General features: G+C 43.7%; 1 protein-coding gene across 3 annotated transcripts; it reads right to left on the bottom strand.

Moving 5' to 3' along the window:
* Window positions 1-1575: 1575 nt before the first annotated feature.
* Window positions 1576-17867, bottom strand: LOC306665093 (serine/threonine-protein phosphatase 1 regulatory subunit 10). Of its 3 annotated transcripts, none has more exons than XM_079146365.1 (19): window positions 12430-17867; window positions 11033-11150; window positions 10297-10383; window positions 10000-10135; window positions 9542-9593; window positions 7948-8025; window positions 7636-7809; window positions 7325-7430; window positions 7120-7232; window positions 6521-6621; window positions 6121-6268; window positions 5886-6044; window positions 5538-5784; window positions 5095-5158; window positions 4737-4931; window positions 4482-4557; window positions 4100-4213; window positions 3101-3943; window positions 1576-2831 (listed from the first exon to the last, which is right to left on the bottom strand). In XM_079146365.1, exons 2-19 carry the CDS (start codon window positions 11137-11139, stop codon window positions 2722-2724), a joined length of 2910 nt encoding a protein of 969 aa, XP_079002491.1. In that variant the 5' UTR covers window positions 11140-11150; window positions 12430-17867; the 3' UTR covers window positions 1576-2721. The 3 variants fall into 3 exon arrangements, with proteins under 3 accessions (XP_079002491.1, XP_079002492.1, XP_079002490.1); XM_079146366.1 differs by having other exon boundaries at window positions 15035-17867; XM_079146364.1 differs by having other exon boundaries at window positions 17127-17867.
* Window positions 17868-17923: the final 56 nt, after the last annotated feature.

Raw genomic sequence — 17923 nt, 5'->3', positions numbered from 1 at the left:
AATCAGAAACATGGCTGTACCCGCTGTTTGTTTTCTGTCGGGTCCTTCGGATAAACACCAAGTCATTCGAAGACCATTGCTCCCCAAATGACCCACACTCCAATGGTCCTATCTTCCCCATCTCTGCCCCACTCCTTGCAATGTAATATACTCAATTTTCTGATTTCAAGAATAGCAGAACCTAGGAATTGTATTCCATCAACTAGGCCCTCATCTAACACCTGTCTTGAAGAACTAAAAATCATTCTACCCTACATCTCGAAGCAGGCCCATTTCTTCCCTCTTGCAGAGCTTTCTGGGACAAGCAGGTTTCAGTGCTCCCCTTCCTCCGCCTTTTTAAAATTTTGGTACCAGAGATTGAATCCAGGGGCACTTAACCACTGAACCACATCCCCAGCCTGTTGTTTTGAGACAGGGTCTCACTAAATTGCTGAGACTGGCCTTGAATTTGCCATCCTCCTGCCTCAGCCTCTGGAAGGAATCACTGGGATTATATCATGGGTGCCCAACACTTTCACTTCTGTCTTCTCTACTTTCTCCACTGAAACTGGCCTCTCAATAATAAGTGATTTTGTTTCCCCCCTTCCCGAGAAACTGCAGTAGGATTTTCCTGCCCCAGGTAGATACGCTCCACTTTTCATTCCTTTCCTAAGCAGCTCCACAAGGCTGGTGATTCAGCTAGAACGGATAGGCCCACACTTCCTACCTTTGGCAGTCTGTAAGGAGTTCTGGGCTCCTAAAGGTCCCAGAGTTGATCTCTGGTTTCTGCTCTATCCTAGTGTTTAACGTACATTTCAAAATAGGGTTAACCCTCTGTATCCATGAGTTCCACATCCTGATTCAATCAAATGTAGATTAAAAATATGTCCAAAAATAATTCCATTGAACTTTCTCATTATTATAAACCTGCTTATGTAGGATTCACATTGGATTAAGTATAATCTATAGATGATCTCAAATACAGGAGGATGTGCATAGATTATATGCAACTGTCATTTTGTGTGAGTTGAGCATGCTTGGATTTTGGTATGTACATGGGAGTTGGGAGGGTACTGGAATCACCCCACACACAGACTCCTGCCACAAGACTTGGAAGGACAACTATATTCCTTCAATATTTAATACCAACTGTGTGACTTGAAGGTAGAACAAATGTTAGCTCCAAAGGACTGAAAAAGATTCCATAAAGGCTTAGAAAATGTACTTAAAACAGATAATACCTTTTAAAAAATATTTAAGTATTAAGAGGGGAGAGAACGATGGCAGATTAGTCACTCAGCACCAACCTTTAAGTATTAAGATAGGGGAGAGAAAGATGGCAGAGTCACTCAGCACCAACCTGCAGCTCCATGAGATTACTCCAAATCATAAGGTGCACAATTGCACATTTGAAAGGCATGCAGCAGCAAAGTGCTGGATTATAATTGGTGACCAGGTGAAGTCGCCAATTCCCTACTGGTCCTTTGCTGCTCTGGTGAAGGAGCGGGCAAATGCCAAGTAACTCCAAACCACCATTTGTTAGCCCCAGATTTTTTTTTTAAACAAGAGTCCAAACACACCAGGGGTTAAATAAGCTGCTTCTCTTTCCACTGTTTATTATTAATGTACAAAATATACAAAACCAAAAGAAAAAGAAATACTCATCCTCAAATCCATTGTGGCTCTAACCAAAGACCCTGCACAAAACCCAACCAATCCACTGTTTTCATAGAAAACAACTGATGCCAAGACAGGTGAAGGGAGGGACTGGGAAGGGGCAAAAATCATCTTATTGAATCCACCCAGGAAGCACCTGGTGGGGATTCAGAGGTGGCTGACAGGGCAAGATTGCTGGAAGTCTCACACTGACAAGGTTCCAAGTGGGGGTAAGGAGCAAGCAAACTCCCAAAGGCAGTGCATGTAGTGTGACTGTCGGGCCCAGCATAGTGGGCTTAAATTGATGAAAAGTTGGTCTCACTGAAGTGTTTTAGAAAGTCTCCAGAACAGCAGGTTGGCAAGGGCAGACCGACACCACGGGCCACACCTCTGCCAGATAAAACTTTCACTGGATAGATGTAGACATAAATTTGCCATCATCGAACCTAGCAGACCCATGATGCAAACTTGGGTGTAGAAAGAAAGTTGCAAAGTCTTGAGAAAGAACTCAAGAGTACAAAGCCCAAGTTGGGGCAGGAATGGGGATGATGTGTTTCAGAACTCAAATCCAGCCTGATTGAGCCCTCAGTGCAATGGGATATATAATACCCCTACCATCTCCCCACCCCATGAGGAATAATGAACTTGGCTGGGATGATATTCCTAAGTGCAGCGGATCCCATGTCTGAGTTCTGTGTGCATGTGGAGGACCCACAATAGGAGAGTAGAGGTGTTCTCCAGGATAACCAGCTTTAGGTTCTCAGGCATTAGGGGTAATACTGGAATGGGGTTTGGGACACAGGGCGAATCTCCTCATAAAGTGAAGCCAACTGGGTCTCCTCTTCAGCAGTCCAAGTTACAGAATGTGTCCAGTCTCTCTCCTCCCCAGACTGGAGGAAAATATGTACATCAATGCGCACCAGTGATCAGAAAATCCCCAGGAACCCAAGCAGGTGGGAACTGAGGGGGCCGGCTCCTCATCAGCTGGGGAAAGGGGAAATTGGGCCTCACAGAAGCCATAACAGGGTGGAAGGAGCAAGGCTGCAGTCCACAGGGGGGCATGTGGGCGGGGTTGGCAGGTGGTCCCTAGGGCAGGGGGGGCCCATTGACACCCGGGTGGTAGAAGGCACAGTTGTTCTCATAGCGGCAGTTGCCCTTCATCATGAAATGTCGACAGACGGGGCGGTTTGACATATCTGTAGGAAGATGATGGCAAAATGGTCAAATAGGAAATGTCTACGAAGTCAATGCCACCCTCACCACCCCAGTACACGACATCCTGAGGATAATCTTCACAGAGACCATCGTATCTTGAGCATTTTGGGGAATGTGCGGAGGGTAGAAACTGCCATGCATACTGGGAAGCCAAAATGACCGGGAAACCTCACATGTTCTATCTTTCCCCTAACCACCCAGAAACATATGGAACACAAAAACCCAAACGGAGGGCAGAGTGTATCCTTACCTCCTCCATGACTGTGGCCTCCATCATGCCCTCGGTGGCCTCCTCCCCCGTGGCCAGGGCCATCATGGCCACGGTGCTCATGAGGAGGTGGCCCTCGATGATCATGGCCTCGGTGACCAGGAACATCATGTGGTCGGTGGCCATGGGGTCCCCCGTGTCCAGGGCCTTCATGCGGGCGATGTCCACCACTTCCACCCATGCTCCCACCAGGGCCTTCATGGGGGCGATGTCCACCACTGGCACCCATGCCACCACCAGGGCCTTCATGGGGGCGATGTCCACTGCCACCACCCATGCCACCACTGGGGCCTTCATGGGGACGATGTCCACTGCCCATTCCTCCACCAGGGCCTTCATGGGGACGATGACTACTGCCCATTCCTCCACCAGGGCCTTCATGAGGACGATGGCCACTGCCACCACCCATGCCACTGCCAGGGCCTTCATGGGGACGATGTCCACTGCCACTGCCCATTCCCCCGCCAGGGCCTTCATGAGGACGATGTCCACTGCTGCTGCCCATGCCCCCACCGGGGCCTTCATGAGGACGATGCCCACCACCTCCAACCATACCCCCACCAGGACCCCCTCGTCCATTTGGAGGTCCTCCTCCAGAGCGACCTCCTCTGGCCCCTCGGAATGGAAGTGGCGGTGGTGGCTCATTTCCTCCTCGGCCACCTCGGCCTCTATGGTATGGTCCAGGACCAGGTCCTGGACCCCCCCGCATTGGGCCACCCCGCATGGGGTCACCTGGGCCATCCCAGAAGGGATCACCACCCCTGGGAGGGGGTGGGGGGCCCAGAAGACGTGGACCCACTGGTCCACCAGGGCCTCCATGGGGACCTGTTAGGGAAGAAAAAGAAGAGACAGAGTATCAGCTACCTGTTACAGTGAAGAACTGTAATCTCCCAAACTAAACTACCTCTCACCTTCTAGTCACTGCTGTACTGTTGTCACTTAAGCAAATAAGCCCACTCCAACCCCTCACTCAACACCTACCTGGCATAGGTCCCCCAGGCCCAGGAGGGAAGTGCTGCATGCCTTTGGGACCCCCAGGGCCTCCTGGTGGGAAACCATTGGCTATTGGACCAGGACCTAGAAGTCCATGTGGCACTGTTAATTAAAAACAGTAAAAGTCAGGAAGAAGATTCTAGAAAAATGGCATGGCTCCTATGTAGGTGTGCCCAACTGACCTCTCAGACCAACCTGGCAGAGTAATACTCTGTCCACTCTTCCCCTCCCATTTCCAAGGCAAGCACTCTACCAACTGAGCCATATCCCCAGCCCAGTCCTGTGCTTTTGATGTCCATGAAACCCTGCTTCCCTCAACTCCACAGGAGGCTTCCTCCCCTAGGACCCTGGGACTAGCCCTGAAGATTACCCAACATCTGCTTGATCTTGTCTGAATAGTCTGGCTGTTTCAGTAGTTCCTCTGAGGGATGACTGTTTGGGCTGCCCTGTAAGGATTAAGAAGGCAAGAGGGCAAAGTCAATAAAATTCAAGGGTTACAAATGGTACAGAATGAGCTAATATTTAGGAGAAAAGTGGGAAGACTGGAAAACCTGGGGTAAAGAGAATGGGAGACAGAAGACTTAGGGAGGTTCCACAGAAATTTAAAGAGGAGGAGGGCTCATACCATGATAGAGGTAAGAATCTCCTGGACATTGATGCCTCCTCCTCCAGGCCCTTGGGGGCTTTTCCCAGCACCCATGCTTCCCATAAGATTGGCTAGAACTGGAGGCAGCTTGGAGCCTCCAGCCCCATCAGGTGAGCCACCTGACCCCCCAGGCTCCAGGGTTTCAACATATGGGGTCTCATCCATGGAACATTCCTAAGAGGAGAAGAAGAGAAATCAACATTGATGAAAAAAATAAATAAATAAAAGAATGCAGAGACATCCTTACATGAAAAATGTATAGAAATCAATGATCATCACAACTTCTTTTGTCACCCACCATTGCCACCCACTGTCATCATGTGCCACTGAAACTCACCTCATCTAGCGGAATGAGTTTAGGAGGTATGGGTTCATAGGGCTCAGGATCAGGCTCATGAGGACTATCAGGAATACCGTAGGCAATGGAAGAGAAGAAAAAGAATAATATTTATTTAGGTCTTTGAAGTTCTTTCTAGCTTCTAATCCCTTTTTCTTTTTCTTTTTTTCTTTTTTTTTTGGTATCAGGGATTGAACCCAGGGACCCTTAACCACTGAGCCACATCCCTAGTCCTTTTTATATTTTTTGTTTAGAGACAGGGTCTTGCTAAGTTGTTGAGGCTGTCTTTGAACTGATGATCCTCCTGCCTAAGCCTCCTGAGCCACTGGGATTACAGGTATGCACCACTGCACCCAGCTCTACCCACTTCTTAATTTCCCAGGTCACAATCCTCTTAGGAGTACAAGAACTCCACATTTCAGGACATAAACATTTCTGCTCACCTCTCCTTGTTCAGGAAGAGCTCCTGAAGTATCCCTTTCTCCCGCTCAGCCTGGATGTATCGCTCTTGGCTGTTGCTTCCAGGGGTGACAAGAGGTGAGGGCAGAACCAGGGGCCTAGGGCACACCCAGGGCACCTTCTCCTCCATGTTATCATGACTTAGACGCCGGGCCGTCTCAAATGCATGTCGGTCTGACAATATCTCTCTTTTAGCTGCCTCACCAAAGTCCTTGATCTTATTTACATTTACTATTGACAAGAGAAAAAAAGAGAAGGAGAAAAGTAAACACAACTGAGTTCTTAAAAAAGTCCCTATACACATCTATTACACAGGAAACTTAGTGTCTTACCTCGTTCAGTTTCATCCAGTTCAAAATAGAAATATTCTCTTAGTTTGCCCTCCTCAGGCCATGTCACAGTTTTCCTTTTCCTTCCCTTCCGGGTCAGCTGGCTAGGATCTCCAGGGCTTTCCACTGGCTTTGCATCCAGAGCTCCTGGTTCCAAAGACGCTAGAAGCAGGAGAGGTTTCAGATCCAAATCCTTCCTTTCAGAAAACCATCAAGCCCAAATCAGTCTCCAGATTACCTGTATCCATGAGCTCAGGGACTTCAACAGGTGGCACTGGGGTGCCTGGGCGGTCTATGTCCATTGTCTCAGCAGGGGGCGCTGGTTCTGGGGAAGAAGGTTTGGCTGCACTTGGTTCTGTGCTTGTTTTCCCTTCAAAGGGGCTGGGCTATTAAGAAAGAAAAAAAGTTAATGAGCTGACAGGAAGCCAAGTTCAAGGCAAAGCAACTAGTTCAGGACCTAAGGCAAGATGCCCAATAGGTACTAGAAAGGAGGCCTCTGGCTTTTACAGTCCTATTCCCTACTCTACATCTGAGACCAAACTCTTTCTGCTATCTGATCCAACAGCTCCTTGATGCTGTGTCCTTTCTTCTGGATCTTTTGTACTCTGTCACTGAAACTCACTTCTTAGGGCCCATACCTTGGCAGCAGTAGGTGACAGCACCTTCTTCTTCTTTTTAATTTTGATGCCTGGAACAGGGGCCGAATTGAGAGCATCCAGAAAGCCCAGGCCCTCCATAGCTACAAGAGAAAAGAGTATAAAATGGAATCATCAGACCTCCTTTACAGTCCTGTTCATACAAAGATTGGGACAAAGATGAGCTGATGGAGACTTTGCATCCACTTAGGTCACAAAAAGTTCAAGGTTACTTAGGAGCACATGCAAAACGGTTCACATAGAAAATTTCTGAGGTTATTCCATCTTTCTTTTGGAATGCAAGGCAGGGCTTTGTGCAGGAATTAGAGCACAGGAAACCCTGTGAACATGTAAGATCATCCTACAAGGAAGTTGTACCCATGACCAGTCACTGAACAGAAGCATCCGTACCTCATTTCTAACATTACTCCTAAGTAACTCTAAGAACATGGAGTTCCAGAGGTGCAAACATTAAAGCACACCAAGAAATCAGAGGTGAGTAAAACAAAACAATAAAAGGGGGAAAAATGAAAATCTTTTCCCTCTCAGGACATTCATTCCCAGGAGAAGAGCTTGCTCCCAATTCCCTGCTTTGAACTTACGCTGTGGAGGGATGATCTTCACTTTGATCTCTTTGGTGGCATTGGGTGTTGTGTTGAGGGGCTTATACTTCTTCTCTGCAGGAGGGGCAGCATCTCCTGGAGCAGTTGTGGCGCTGTGAGAAGAGGAGCAGTCAATACATCTGATTTACCCCTTCTTTTTCTCCTGTGTGTCCCACCCATTCAGAAACCTACAACAGGTCCATACCTCTGGCGCTTGAGGGGGATGGGTTTGAGGTTATACTTGTCAGAAACTACCACTGTACTGGCGTTCTTCTTCACAGGTACCAAAGATGGTGTCTCCAGCTCTAGTCCTTGGGGAGAGATGTATTGTTGTCAGTTCAACCCATCCCCTAACCCTAACCCTAACCCTGATTGTCCCACCCTATAGAAGCAGGCCCCTAACCCCAGCTTCTCCAGTGACTTCCTTCTTTCACATCACAAATGGAACTATTCCATGCTGTTACAGCTGTGTATGCACCCAGAGGCCCTCCCTGTGAGGCTAGTCAACAGTCTTACCAGTGGAACGGAACTTAGCATGACTTGGTGCTGTGGTTCGAAGAGACTTGGGTTTCTCCTTCTTCTTCTCTGGGACCTCTTCAGCCCGGGTCTCAGCCTTCACCTCAGTCAAAGGTCGTTCAGGAGGAGTGGCTCGACTCTTTCCCTCTTCTTTACGTTTTTTCTTATCTTTCTCTATCATGGAAAAACAAAGTAAAAAAGGATTTCATTTAGAGGAAAGACTGTCAGAGGTGGAGCAGATAAGGGGCACCCAAAGGCCAAGTCCTAGTGGGAATGAAATAAATAAAAGGGATAAAAGATTAAGGAGCTTACCAGCAGGTTGGGTACTGCTCTGGGAACGAATGACAGCCATCCAGTCACTGACAAGGACTGAGGCCAATTTTTGGAGCTCTGCAAGTGAATGATATAAATAATTTAGTGATAATTCAGCAATTATTACTATTTTCCTAGTAACAGAAAATGGGCTGTATGAAAAACTATTGGGAAAAACTGTGCCACAGAACAAGTAACCCAGACTTTTAAGAACATGAGATGCCCAAAAAACAAACTTCTAAAAGATTTTCTAGGCAAGCTTTTTTCCTAGAATGATATTAATGATAATGGCTTTTAAATCAATTAACTAGGGCTAGGGTGGTATAGCACTTGCCTATCAGGTACAAGGACCTAGGTTTGCTCTTCAACATGGGGAGTGGGGGGATGGAAAACCAGGGAATATTTCTTCATTTACACAATAATATGAGTTAAAAGCAAACTGGGACCTTTTACCTTGGAGAGGTGTTCCCAGTGCTTTTTTCTATAGCTAAGAACTTGAGACAGGCTTACATGCTCCCGTGACATTCAATAGGCCAAAGCCTCTTACCAGAGAACCTAGCAAATAATTTCCTACAAAGAGCAATCCCGAATTTTTATCAGAATAGGTATAAGAATTACTGCTCTGATAAAATATTGCTCAGTTGGTGGGAAACTAGAGTTTTGTTCTCCTGATTTAGGCCTGGGTAGACATAACAGAAACTATAAACCTTGAAAAGTAGTGACTTTCTGGAGTCAAGCTTTGTCTTCAAGCCTAAACTACATAGTCCTTGCCATGAGCTCTGAACCCTTTGTCTTAGAAAAGGAAAGAATCCGTCACTAGCAGAACTGTGATATACTCTAAGAGTCAAGATTTTGCCCATGCTCTCCAGGAATATATGTATTGGCAGAACTAGCATAATTACTCTTAGGAAAACAGATATTGAATGTTCCAAAATATGCTATATTTATTTAGGAAAATATAAGTAAATGGCTACCACTCACTCTGACAATATGTCCTCCAAGAATTTTTCTTTTTCCCTATAATAGGGATTGAACCCAAGTGCTCTACTGCTAGGCATACTTTCAGCCCTTATTTTATCTTGAGAGAGGGTCTCACTAGGTTTTCCAGGCTGGCCTCAAATCTATAATCTTCCTTTCTCAGCCTCTGGAGTAGTTGGAATTATAGGAGTGCACCATCACATTTGGCTTCCCAAGAATTTTAAGTGTATGCCTTTTCTACCAAGTGAAGAATCAGCTTCCAATTGAAGTGCGGCACCTTATCTCATATCCAATAGTGGGGAAATGGATATTTTTATTTGGAACTGAGAATAAGAAATAGGGGACAAGTTAGAATATTAAATTTTTTTTTTTTTTGGACTGGGAATTGAACCCAGGGGCGTTTTATCACTGAGCTGCATTCTCAATCCTTTTTTAAAATTTTTATTTTGAGACAGGATCTCACTAAGTTGCTAAGGTTGGCCTCAAACTTGTAATCCAAGAGAACAGCCAGGTGAAGTAGAAAGTAGGCAGGAATGAAAGACAATCTAAAGATAGGGAGAGAAATGAAAGTAATTATATGGAAATAATGGAACAAAGTCCATGACAGACACTCTACCTTCATCCTCACTTGACTTGCTCAGTTGCTTCACCAGTTTAGCAGTGTTGTTCTACGAGATATGGGAATAGCAGAAAGGTAAACACAAGGAGGAAAATAAGTTCACACAGAGCTAACACTCCTACAAACTTAAAATTCCTCCATAGTCCCTTAACTGTGACTAACATTGATATTGTACCTTTTACAAAAGCTTTATGGACATATTCTTTCTTAATTCTTAGGACAATCAGGTATAATTATTCCCACTTTATAGATAAACTGAGATTTAGACATAAAGTGTCCCAAGCCACACACCTATCAAAGTAGATCAATTCAAACCAAATCTTCCAATTCCAAACTCCTATTTTTTTTTCTATCTCACAGGCCCCAGACAACAGCCATACTAGAATTGGTGTGAGTTTTTCATCTATTAGGGTATCCCAAAAAGGAAGAAACAGGGTTGCTAAGACCAAAGTTACCTGCTTGAGATGATCCACAGTGAGCGGTAGGTGCTGGAGGGTCAGCAGAATTTGCTGGAGGAGGGGAATGTTGTTGGTTGTCTTTGAATATGTCAGCCAATTGTTAAGAAGCTTGTAGCCACCAACATCAATAAACCTGCAGGCAGGTAGGAGTAGAGTCTATAAGTCCTTCCTGGGTTTTGAAGCTACATTATCCCACAGTCCTAGTCCATCATCAATGACCTAAGAACCACATGCCTCACCTCCCCTATCTTCTAACTACTTCTTCCCAGTTCAGCCACCCAGATTCCCACTTACTTGACCAGTATTTCGGATGAACGGGTCTGCAGGAGAATGTTCAAATAAGTGCATCGACTCACCATCTTCCGTGCTTCTTTCATCAGGCTGAAGGAAATGAATTAAGAGTTAGAAAGGGAGCAGGGTCTAGCAGAAGAGTCTAGCCAGTTGAGTTCCTAAAGACTCATGATAACTGAGTCTTTGCTTCAGAGGTGGAAAGTCACACAGGCCTCGAGGAAGACTGAGTGAATCCAAGGTGACACGGAAACCCATACAAGGATGGAAGACAATTGAGGAGGCACTAAATTCTCTGATTTCGGGACATGGACACCATTCCTTCCCTAACATGTAGGATATATCTGATTCTGCTTCTAGGTGAAGCATCCAGCTCTTACAAACCAACCCTCTGTATTCTGTTCAAGAACAGTTTGTTATTTGATTTTCCCAGGAAAATGACTTTTAGGGTAGGTGAAAAAATGACCCAAACAACCAAGAATTCTGTCACCAGGCTCCCCTGCTCTCCTTCTAAAGCATGACTCCTCTGGGATTATGGCTATCCAAATCTTGGGGGGGCCATTATGATCAGACATCAAGAAATCATCTTCTCTATTTATCCTATAATCACTGGATTTGAATCTTTTTCCACTTAGTCTCCTGTCTTCTCTAGGACATACAGTTCTGCAGTCTCAATGGTAGTCATAATACAATGCATAGAATCTTCTACTCATAATTAATTCAAAGGAGGATACAGACTCACCTGAAGATCTTGGAAATCCCATCCACACTCTTGACTTCCCCGTCTCGGTTCAGGAAGCTATCCAGGCCCTTAAGAAGCTCTTTGGGGTCTATGGGACCTGAACCCATGATTGTGGTTTCTAGAGGAAAAACAAACCCACAGAATAAATGGATGGCAAGGACAGTTCCAATATGCCATCACTGTATTTGACAAAACATACCAATTAATATTGAATACAGTATTTTCTAGGTAAGTAAAATAGACCATCATCACTGAGAAAAGTCGTGGCAAGTTAAGCATGGGGTTAATACATGATTGAATGAGAAGACAATTAAAATTGAGGGCTGGGTAGCTCATGTGTCTTTCATTCCCAGTTACATCCTTCCTAAGATAGCTGGACTTCACTTGATTAGAAGACAGACTTCAATTCCTGTAACAAGATGTTTAACTTCACAAGGATTTTATTTTTGCTCATTGTTAGGCTACCTCCCTTACTGACAAAATTGGCCTAAAAAAAAATCCCAAAACTTGGAACTGGATTAATCTTGGGTGTTTGGGGGTAAATATCTTATAAGAGTCAGTTCCTTTCTATCTCAATGCTTTAAGAGTCACAATCACCACAAGTAGCAGGATATGTGCCAGCTGAAGTGCAGGTGGTAGAGAAGGAAACAAAACATAGAACGAGAATTCACCCCCAAGATGTGAGGGTAGCTCCCAGAAATGTTGTCAAAAGGATGCAGAGGAAGTAGAGCAGGTCTTCCTAAACCTTGAATGTCACACGCTGATCAAACACCCGCACAAGTTTTTATTGTTTCCAAGAAAAACATGGCTTGCAATTTCTAAAAGCAAAGATGCAAATCTGATCCTCTACTTTCAAAAACTACAACCATTGTCCAGGATCTTCAAGAAAGGCCTAAAACTAAAAATCGTGGAGCCATTAAGACTGCAACGAAGCTAAAAACTGGAAAAATGCCATTAAATTTTAAGCAGCTACTTTAGACCAGGTTGAAAGAGTAGTTAGTTAAAAGCTAAACTCTTATCATGGAAGGGACAGAAGTGTGAAGCAATTTCTAAGGAGAACCAAACTTCCACAGACGTTATTTAAGATCCATATGGTTCTAACTGGGAGTTTTATCCATACTACCTTTATAAACATTCAATTCTGGTAGGAAGGAGAAAAGATGACTCTGCATCTAGTACAGATAACAGAGGCAACACTGTGGATAGAAGAAAAAAATCTATTATTTTACAAAGATGACTATACTTTGGGCAGTAAAGGGAACTGGCTTCTTGTAAGATAATGCAAATTAGCTATATTTGTTCTCAAACCAACAATGAAAAAGTAGCACAATAATCTCAACCTTTTAGTTCCCCCCTTTCCCCAAAATGGTCAATTTCTAAATGTAGGTCCTAACAACCTAGGAAAGCAGCAGCCACAGCAGCAGGAAGGCAGCAGCCCAGAAACGAAAGGGTAGTGGTACAATCTTGTTCTGGAGATCATGATCTGTGGACTGCAGGGAAAGGACATGTTGTTAAGAAATGCTAAGTGAGCAAAACTAGGTTAACTGTGTTGTTGCTGTTGCTGTTGCTGCTGCTGCTGCTGCTGCTGCTGCCCTGGAACTTCCATAAGGACAAGTAGAACCTGGGGTCCGAGGAAAAAAACATTCAAGTAGAATTTTGGAAAAGATTAGAAGTTTGTGGGCCAAATCCATGAATTTTTACACAAAGAGAAAGGAATTTTTCCATGTAATAAGATTACATGATAATAAATTAAAGATGAGTAGTATGATAAAGGAATATGTAAAAATGAATTTCCCATCTGGTGGGGACTGGAAAAGCAATGAAAGGGCCCAGGTATACTATATCATATGCAAGAGACTAAGAAATTCTTTAAATGTTATCTACAAATACATACATGCACACCTACCATTAAATCCCAAACCAAATTATGTGCAATCTGATAAAAAGTCTTGAATTAAACATCACTTCAAACTGGTGCCCCCTGAACTCAGCTGACTCCATTGATTCAAAGCCAGAGATGAGTATACTTAAACCTTGGAGAACCCCTTTTTGCATATATAACTACAAAGCCAAGCCAATAGGCTTGCTACCCCTTACTGGTTCAGGAACTTAAAAAATGTCACCTGAAATCAAATGTTCCTTCAATTAAAAAGAGAGAATATTCACTCATAGAAAGGAAAATGGACCAATGAGTACAAAGCTAAACTGTGTTCAGTGACCTCTGCTAGAAATGGGACCCAGATACTTTTGAATTTCCATTTGTATAAACAAGAATAAAAGACATAACAGTCAAGGAAGCAAGGAGACAAAATAAAAGAAATGTTAGATATTCATTTCCCACTATTACGTTTTGGAAAATAACTAAAATTTTGAATTCTGTCTCATGAGCACCAATCATGTGATAAAATGTTAAGTGGATTTTCTCATGGTGGTTTTCCCTCAGGCAGTTTTTACTCAAAGTTAAGGATTCCGAAGTGTCTTACACCCTACTTCCCTTACTTTGAAATCAGCATATTCTGGAAAATATGAAAAGTTCAATATTCCTGGCATAGTCCTCTAGTACAGAAGGTGACTGAGTTAAGGAAGGTAGGAGCAATGACCAGGTCATTCCAGATCTGGCCTGGAATGAAAGTTTGAAAGTGTCATCTGGGCCTGGGTCTATTTCTGGAACCAGGAATAATCCAGAAAAATGCTTTTAATGAGCTAAGTTCCTTGAAGGTAGCAGATACATAAGAGGGGTTAGGTGCAGGATGCAACCCTCTGGTCTTTCTTTACCTTGTCCTAAGTTAGGCTTTCTTTATGGAAGATGTTGAAGGCAGAGCCAAGTACTACTGATGCAAGGCACTGGGGAATTTTTCTACTTATGAGATAAAACTCATACACCTGCCTCCAAAATGAATCTTGAGGGCTATTATGATTAAGTGAAAAAATATCAACCTTGGCAAAGTTATTCTACACCCATCACCAATTAAACAGGACTGAAGTGGTTCAGGAAAAAATTCTATGCAAGCCAGAGCACTATCATCTTTTAGTAAGAAGAATCCCACGTTTATGTTAAGGCCTTAGCACTTCGAGAAATGAAAATGCTGTTTCTTTTCTTTGTTGTTTAGGTATTTCCTAATGGACTCAACAGTTGACTGAATTATGTCCCTCAGGTGATTCACAAGTTCCTATCCTTCCTGTAAGTGTAGGCCCCTATCCCTCAGTCAATTTGAAAACCTGGCATATGAGCTTATTTGCTTTTCAATAAAGATGTGCAAAATCACATACACCTTTCCCACACATAGGAAAGGATTCCAGAACAGAACTCTAGCCACAAACTATAAGGATCAGGTTCTCCAAGGTTCTCTGGATGGATCTGGTTTCCCTAGTAGACCTTGCTTCCCATCTCCCATGTTAAGGAAGATCTTCTTTATTAATCCCCTGCTCACTAGAGATCAGGAACCCCAATGGGTGGAATGTTCAGCTCCCAAGTAGGTATGCTGCAGAAGTACATGGCAAACTGCTTAAAAGATAAAAAGAAAAAAAAAAAAAAAAAAAAAAAAAAGACTTGTGGTCAATAGACACATGGAAGAGTCCCTCCCATCCAAACCAGAAGTTAAGTAAGTTGAGAAGGTGAACCCAGTAAAAAATTAGCCTTAAGTCTCACAGGACAGTTATAGAAAAGGGTTTTTCAATTCCATCTATAATGTCCACACTCCATTTCAGGACTTTAAAAAAACAAAAGGTATATGGACAGTCTGTTGAAGATTTGACTGAAAAAGTTGGGAAGAGATAAGAAAAGAACCAGACACCCAATACCACCCTCAGGTAGGGCATGGCTTTCAACATGCACCACTGCAACAGCACTTCACAAGTAGAAAAATGAAGAGGACATTATTTTTCCGTTAATGCTAAAGGAATTTCTTTTAGAAGGGAAAGAAAAAGAAATTCAAAAAAGGTGGCTCTTTGGAAAAAAGAAATGAAGGTTGTGAAATGTAATACCAGAAATGTATTGCTTACCAGAAACCGTAGCTTGATTCCCCCTGCCTTGAGTTTACAACTGCCGCCTCCTTTCCTAAAGATTCACTTCTCATCCTAGCACCAATGTACAGGAACTAAGCAACTGGAGAACGTGACACAGGACTGAATACAAAGAGTTTATCCCCGAACTGAGAGGTGGGAATAAGGGTGATTTAGAAAGAAAGTCCTGAAAGTACCCACCCTCCCCCAGATTCTCATTTCAGAGCAACCAAAGCAGGAGGCCCAAGGACTGGTTCCTGAGCAAAAATGTCATTAGGCCCCAATTGTCTATTCCAAGTTACAAGCCCTTTTGTTTTTCCAATATCCCCAAACCCACACATATATACACACAAGCTCACACACACAACCCCAAAAGCCTCCTAGTCTTAAAGCACAACTGAGGTTTGACTGATTTTCCACCTCTGGAAACTGAAGTAGGGTTAAGCTTCCAAGTAGTCGAGATGAATGGAGGAAAAAGTGAAAATAAAAGCAATGGGCTGGTTGTTAAAATATCAACTAGAGCTGCCCAAGGAGATGGACAGCCTTGATACCTAATTCCTATAAGCTTTTAAGCTTTTATCAAAAGATTTTATCTAAACAAGGAACTGTATCTCCCTAGCAGCAATGTGCACAGGAGTCCAGAAGGAATCTGCTCAGGGGTGGAGTTTTGAGGGTGGAGAGAGGAAGCAAGCTGATTACATCACCTTTCAAGGCTGCTCCTCCCCCTAGACCAAGTTTCTAGGGCGGCCCTAAGCTCTGGATGGCAAAAGGAGAAAAACAACAAAGGAGGAGAGACGCCATTTTGTAATGGAGAAGAGGATTCAAAATTTAAAAGCCACTCCAGTTCTGGCGGTAGCTATTACATTATAATACACCTTTAAGTAAAAAATAACAAAAGTCAACCCCCAATCCTGAATAATCTGACCTATTTTCAATCAGTAAGAGAGTAGTGAAAATAGCAGCAATTAAAATATTTAAAAGAACATTTTCTGCAGGGAAGAAATGATTTTGCTACCACCGGCCACCCCATCCTCCCTATAAAGGAAAAGGGGGAGGACTTGGACCCCTCTCAACAAATAGGGTTGAGGTGGGAGGACAGGAGAAAAATGGGTCAAGACACAACCTGCAACGCCGCTTGGAAGACAAAAGGACAAGGAAAGTCGCCATATTGAAGCAGGGAAGAAAAAAATTCCTTTTAACGACACAAATCTTTTAGAAAGCTAGCATTCAATTGCACTAAATGGCTCTTAAATTATACTCCTGAATTCCACATTTCCCAACCTTTCCACCCTCTATTTTAACTGTATCCCCCCACCAAAAAGTATCAAGTTAAAATGTTAATCATTTTTTTCCTTTTAAATAACCTATGCAATCTGCAACAATTACAAGACATTTTTTACTTTCCCAACTATTATCTTGTATGTACTGGTACTAAGATTATATTTTGCCCTGAATTAAGTGTCTTGCAATCTTTATTCATAGATTGCCACCTATCTTAACCATACAATATACCCCAAGCAAATTACATTAAAATCGAGAGGATTTAACAATCATTTAAAGTCATAGCCAGCTATTATTTCTCTCTGCCCATCTCCTTACCCTGCAATCTTTATGTACAGATTGCTTATTAATCTGGCAAATTGAAAGGCGCCCTGCTTGTCTCACACACAAAGAAGTGGGACTTTTGGGCCACAAGATCCACCATCTTTTGTATGTGAGCTCATTAACCCTTTTGAAGACTGCTAACCAGAGGAAGGTAAACATTCCTCCTTATAAAAAGCAAACACATGCTTTGGCAGTCTGGAAATTGACTGGATTATCAAGGGTTAACCATCAAAATCCTCACTTGCTGGCCCTCCCTCCACCCTCTCCTTGCCTGCAGCAGGGCAGGAAGAGGTAGGTGGTAGGGGAGAGAGAACAAGACTGTTTCAGACCCAAAGGCCCTTTTTAATGGAGATTAAGTGACCGGATTGGTCCATCTCCAGCTCTATTTGTTCTATGGTCTCATTTCTTCCTCTCATTATTTTTGGTTTCACAACGGGAAACGTTGATTTCTTGTTGCAAGGCTGGTTTTTGAAAATTCGACACTTACTATCCAATTTTTTTGCGACGTCAGCACCTCGGGCTCAGGGGGGAGGGGGTAAAATTTTGGAGAAAAAAAATAAAACAACCAACCAGGACCCAAAACTCAAATTATTTGGGGGGCCTCATTGGATCAAAAAGTCTCTTAAAAAATAAAGGCCAACTCAGTATTCACTCCCCCCCCACCCAACTCCATTTAGGGAGGGGGGTCGTAGAAAAAAATTCTGAGTGGAATCAAAAAAGGAAACGCTGGATGAGTGAAATTGGGTGGGTTTGGGAAGGGAGGGTGGTTGATTATTTTTCAAGTTATGTGGTGACGGTCCTTCGGCCACAGATTTCAAGTCCCAAGCAGCGTGGGCTGGTGGGGTGGGCAAGATAGGTGGGTAGGGGCAGAAGACACAAGTGGTTGGGCTGGTGGCTGCTGTTTTCCCTTTCCCCCCTCTCAGGATCCTTTCAAGGGCTTAGATGTTGCTGCGGCTTGTTTCTGTTTTCCTCGTGGCCGGCCTGTCTTTCTCCGAGAAAATTCAAACCTGGGATAAAAGGAACACAAGGGAGAAAGATGTAATCAGTACGGGTCGCTTTTAAAACATTCCAAATTACCATCTTTGACGTCCCAAAACATTGTTCCACACCCCATCCCTAACACAGCCGCTTCACATAGGCCGTAGTTCCCAACCGAACCCATTCCTACTCCGTAAACTAGTCCAGCGTACTCCGCAAAATTCTGCCCACTAAACGACAAGAAACCCAAACTTACCTCTAAACGAACCCCAGAATGGCGGCTGCCCGCTCGGGCGGAGTCTTTTA

The sequence above is a fragment of the Sciurus vulgaris genome, assembly GCF_902686455.1.
Source record: "Sciurus vulgaris genome assembly, chromosome: 7".
Classification (NCBI taxonomy): Eukaryota; Metazoa; Chordata; class Mammalia; order Rodentia; family Sciuridae; genus Sciurus; species Sciurus vulgaris.
Note: the sequence above shows the minus strand (reverse complement) of the source record. Positions and strands in the feature narration are given on the sequence as shown.

Excerpts from the sequence above, each read along its gene's own strand:
- LOC306665093 (XM_079146365.1), bottom strand. The coding sequence starts at position 11,139 with ATGGGTTCAGGTCCCATAGACCCCAAAGAGCTTCTTAAGGGCCTGGAT. Across the intron at positions 5,785-5,885 it reads ACTGGATGAAACTGAACGAG|TAAATGTAAATAAGATCAAG; the intron begins GTAAGACACTAA and ends TCTTGTCAATAG. Across the intron at positions 4,214-4,481 it reads CAAGATCAAGCAGATGTTGG|TGCCACATGGACTTCTAGGT; the intron begins GTAATCTTCAGG and ends TTTAATTAACAG.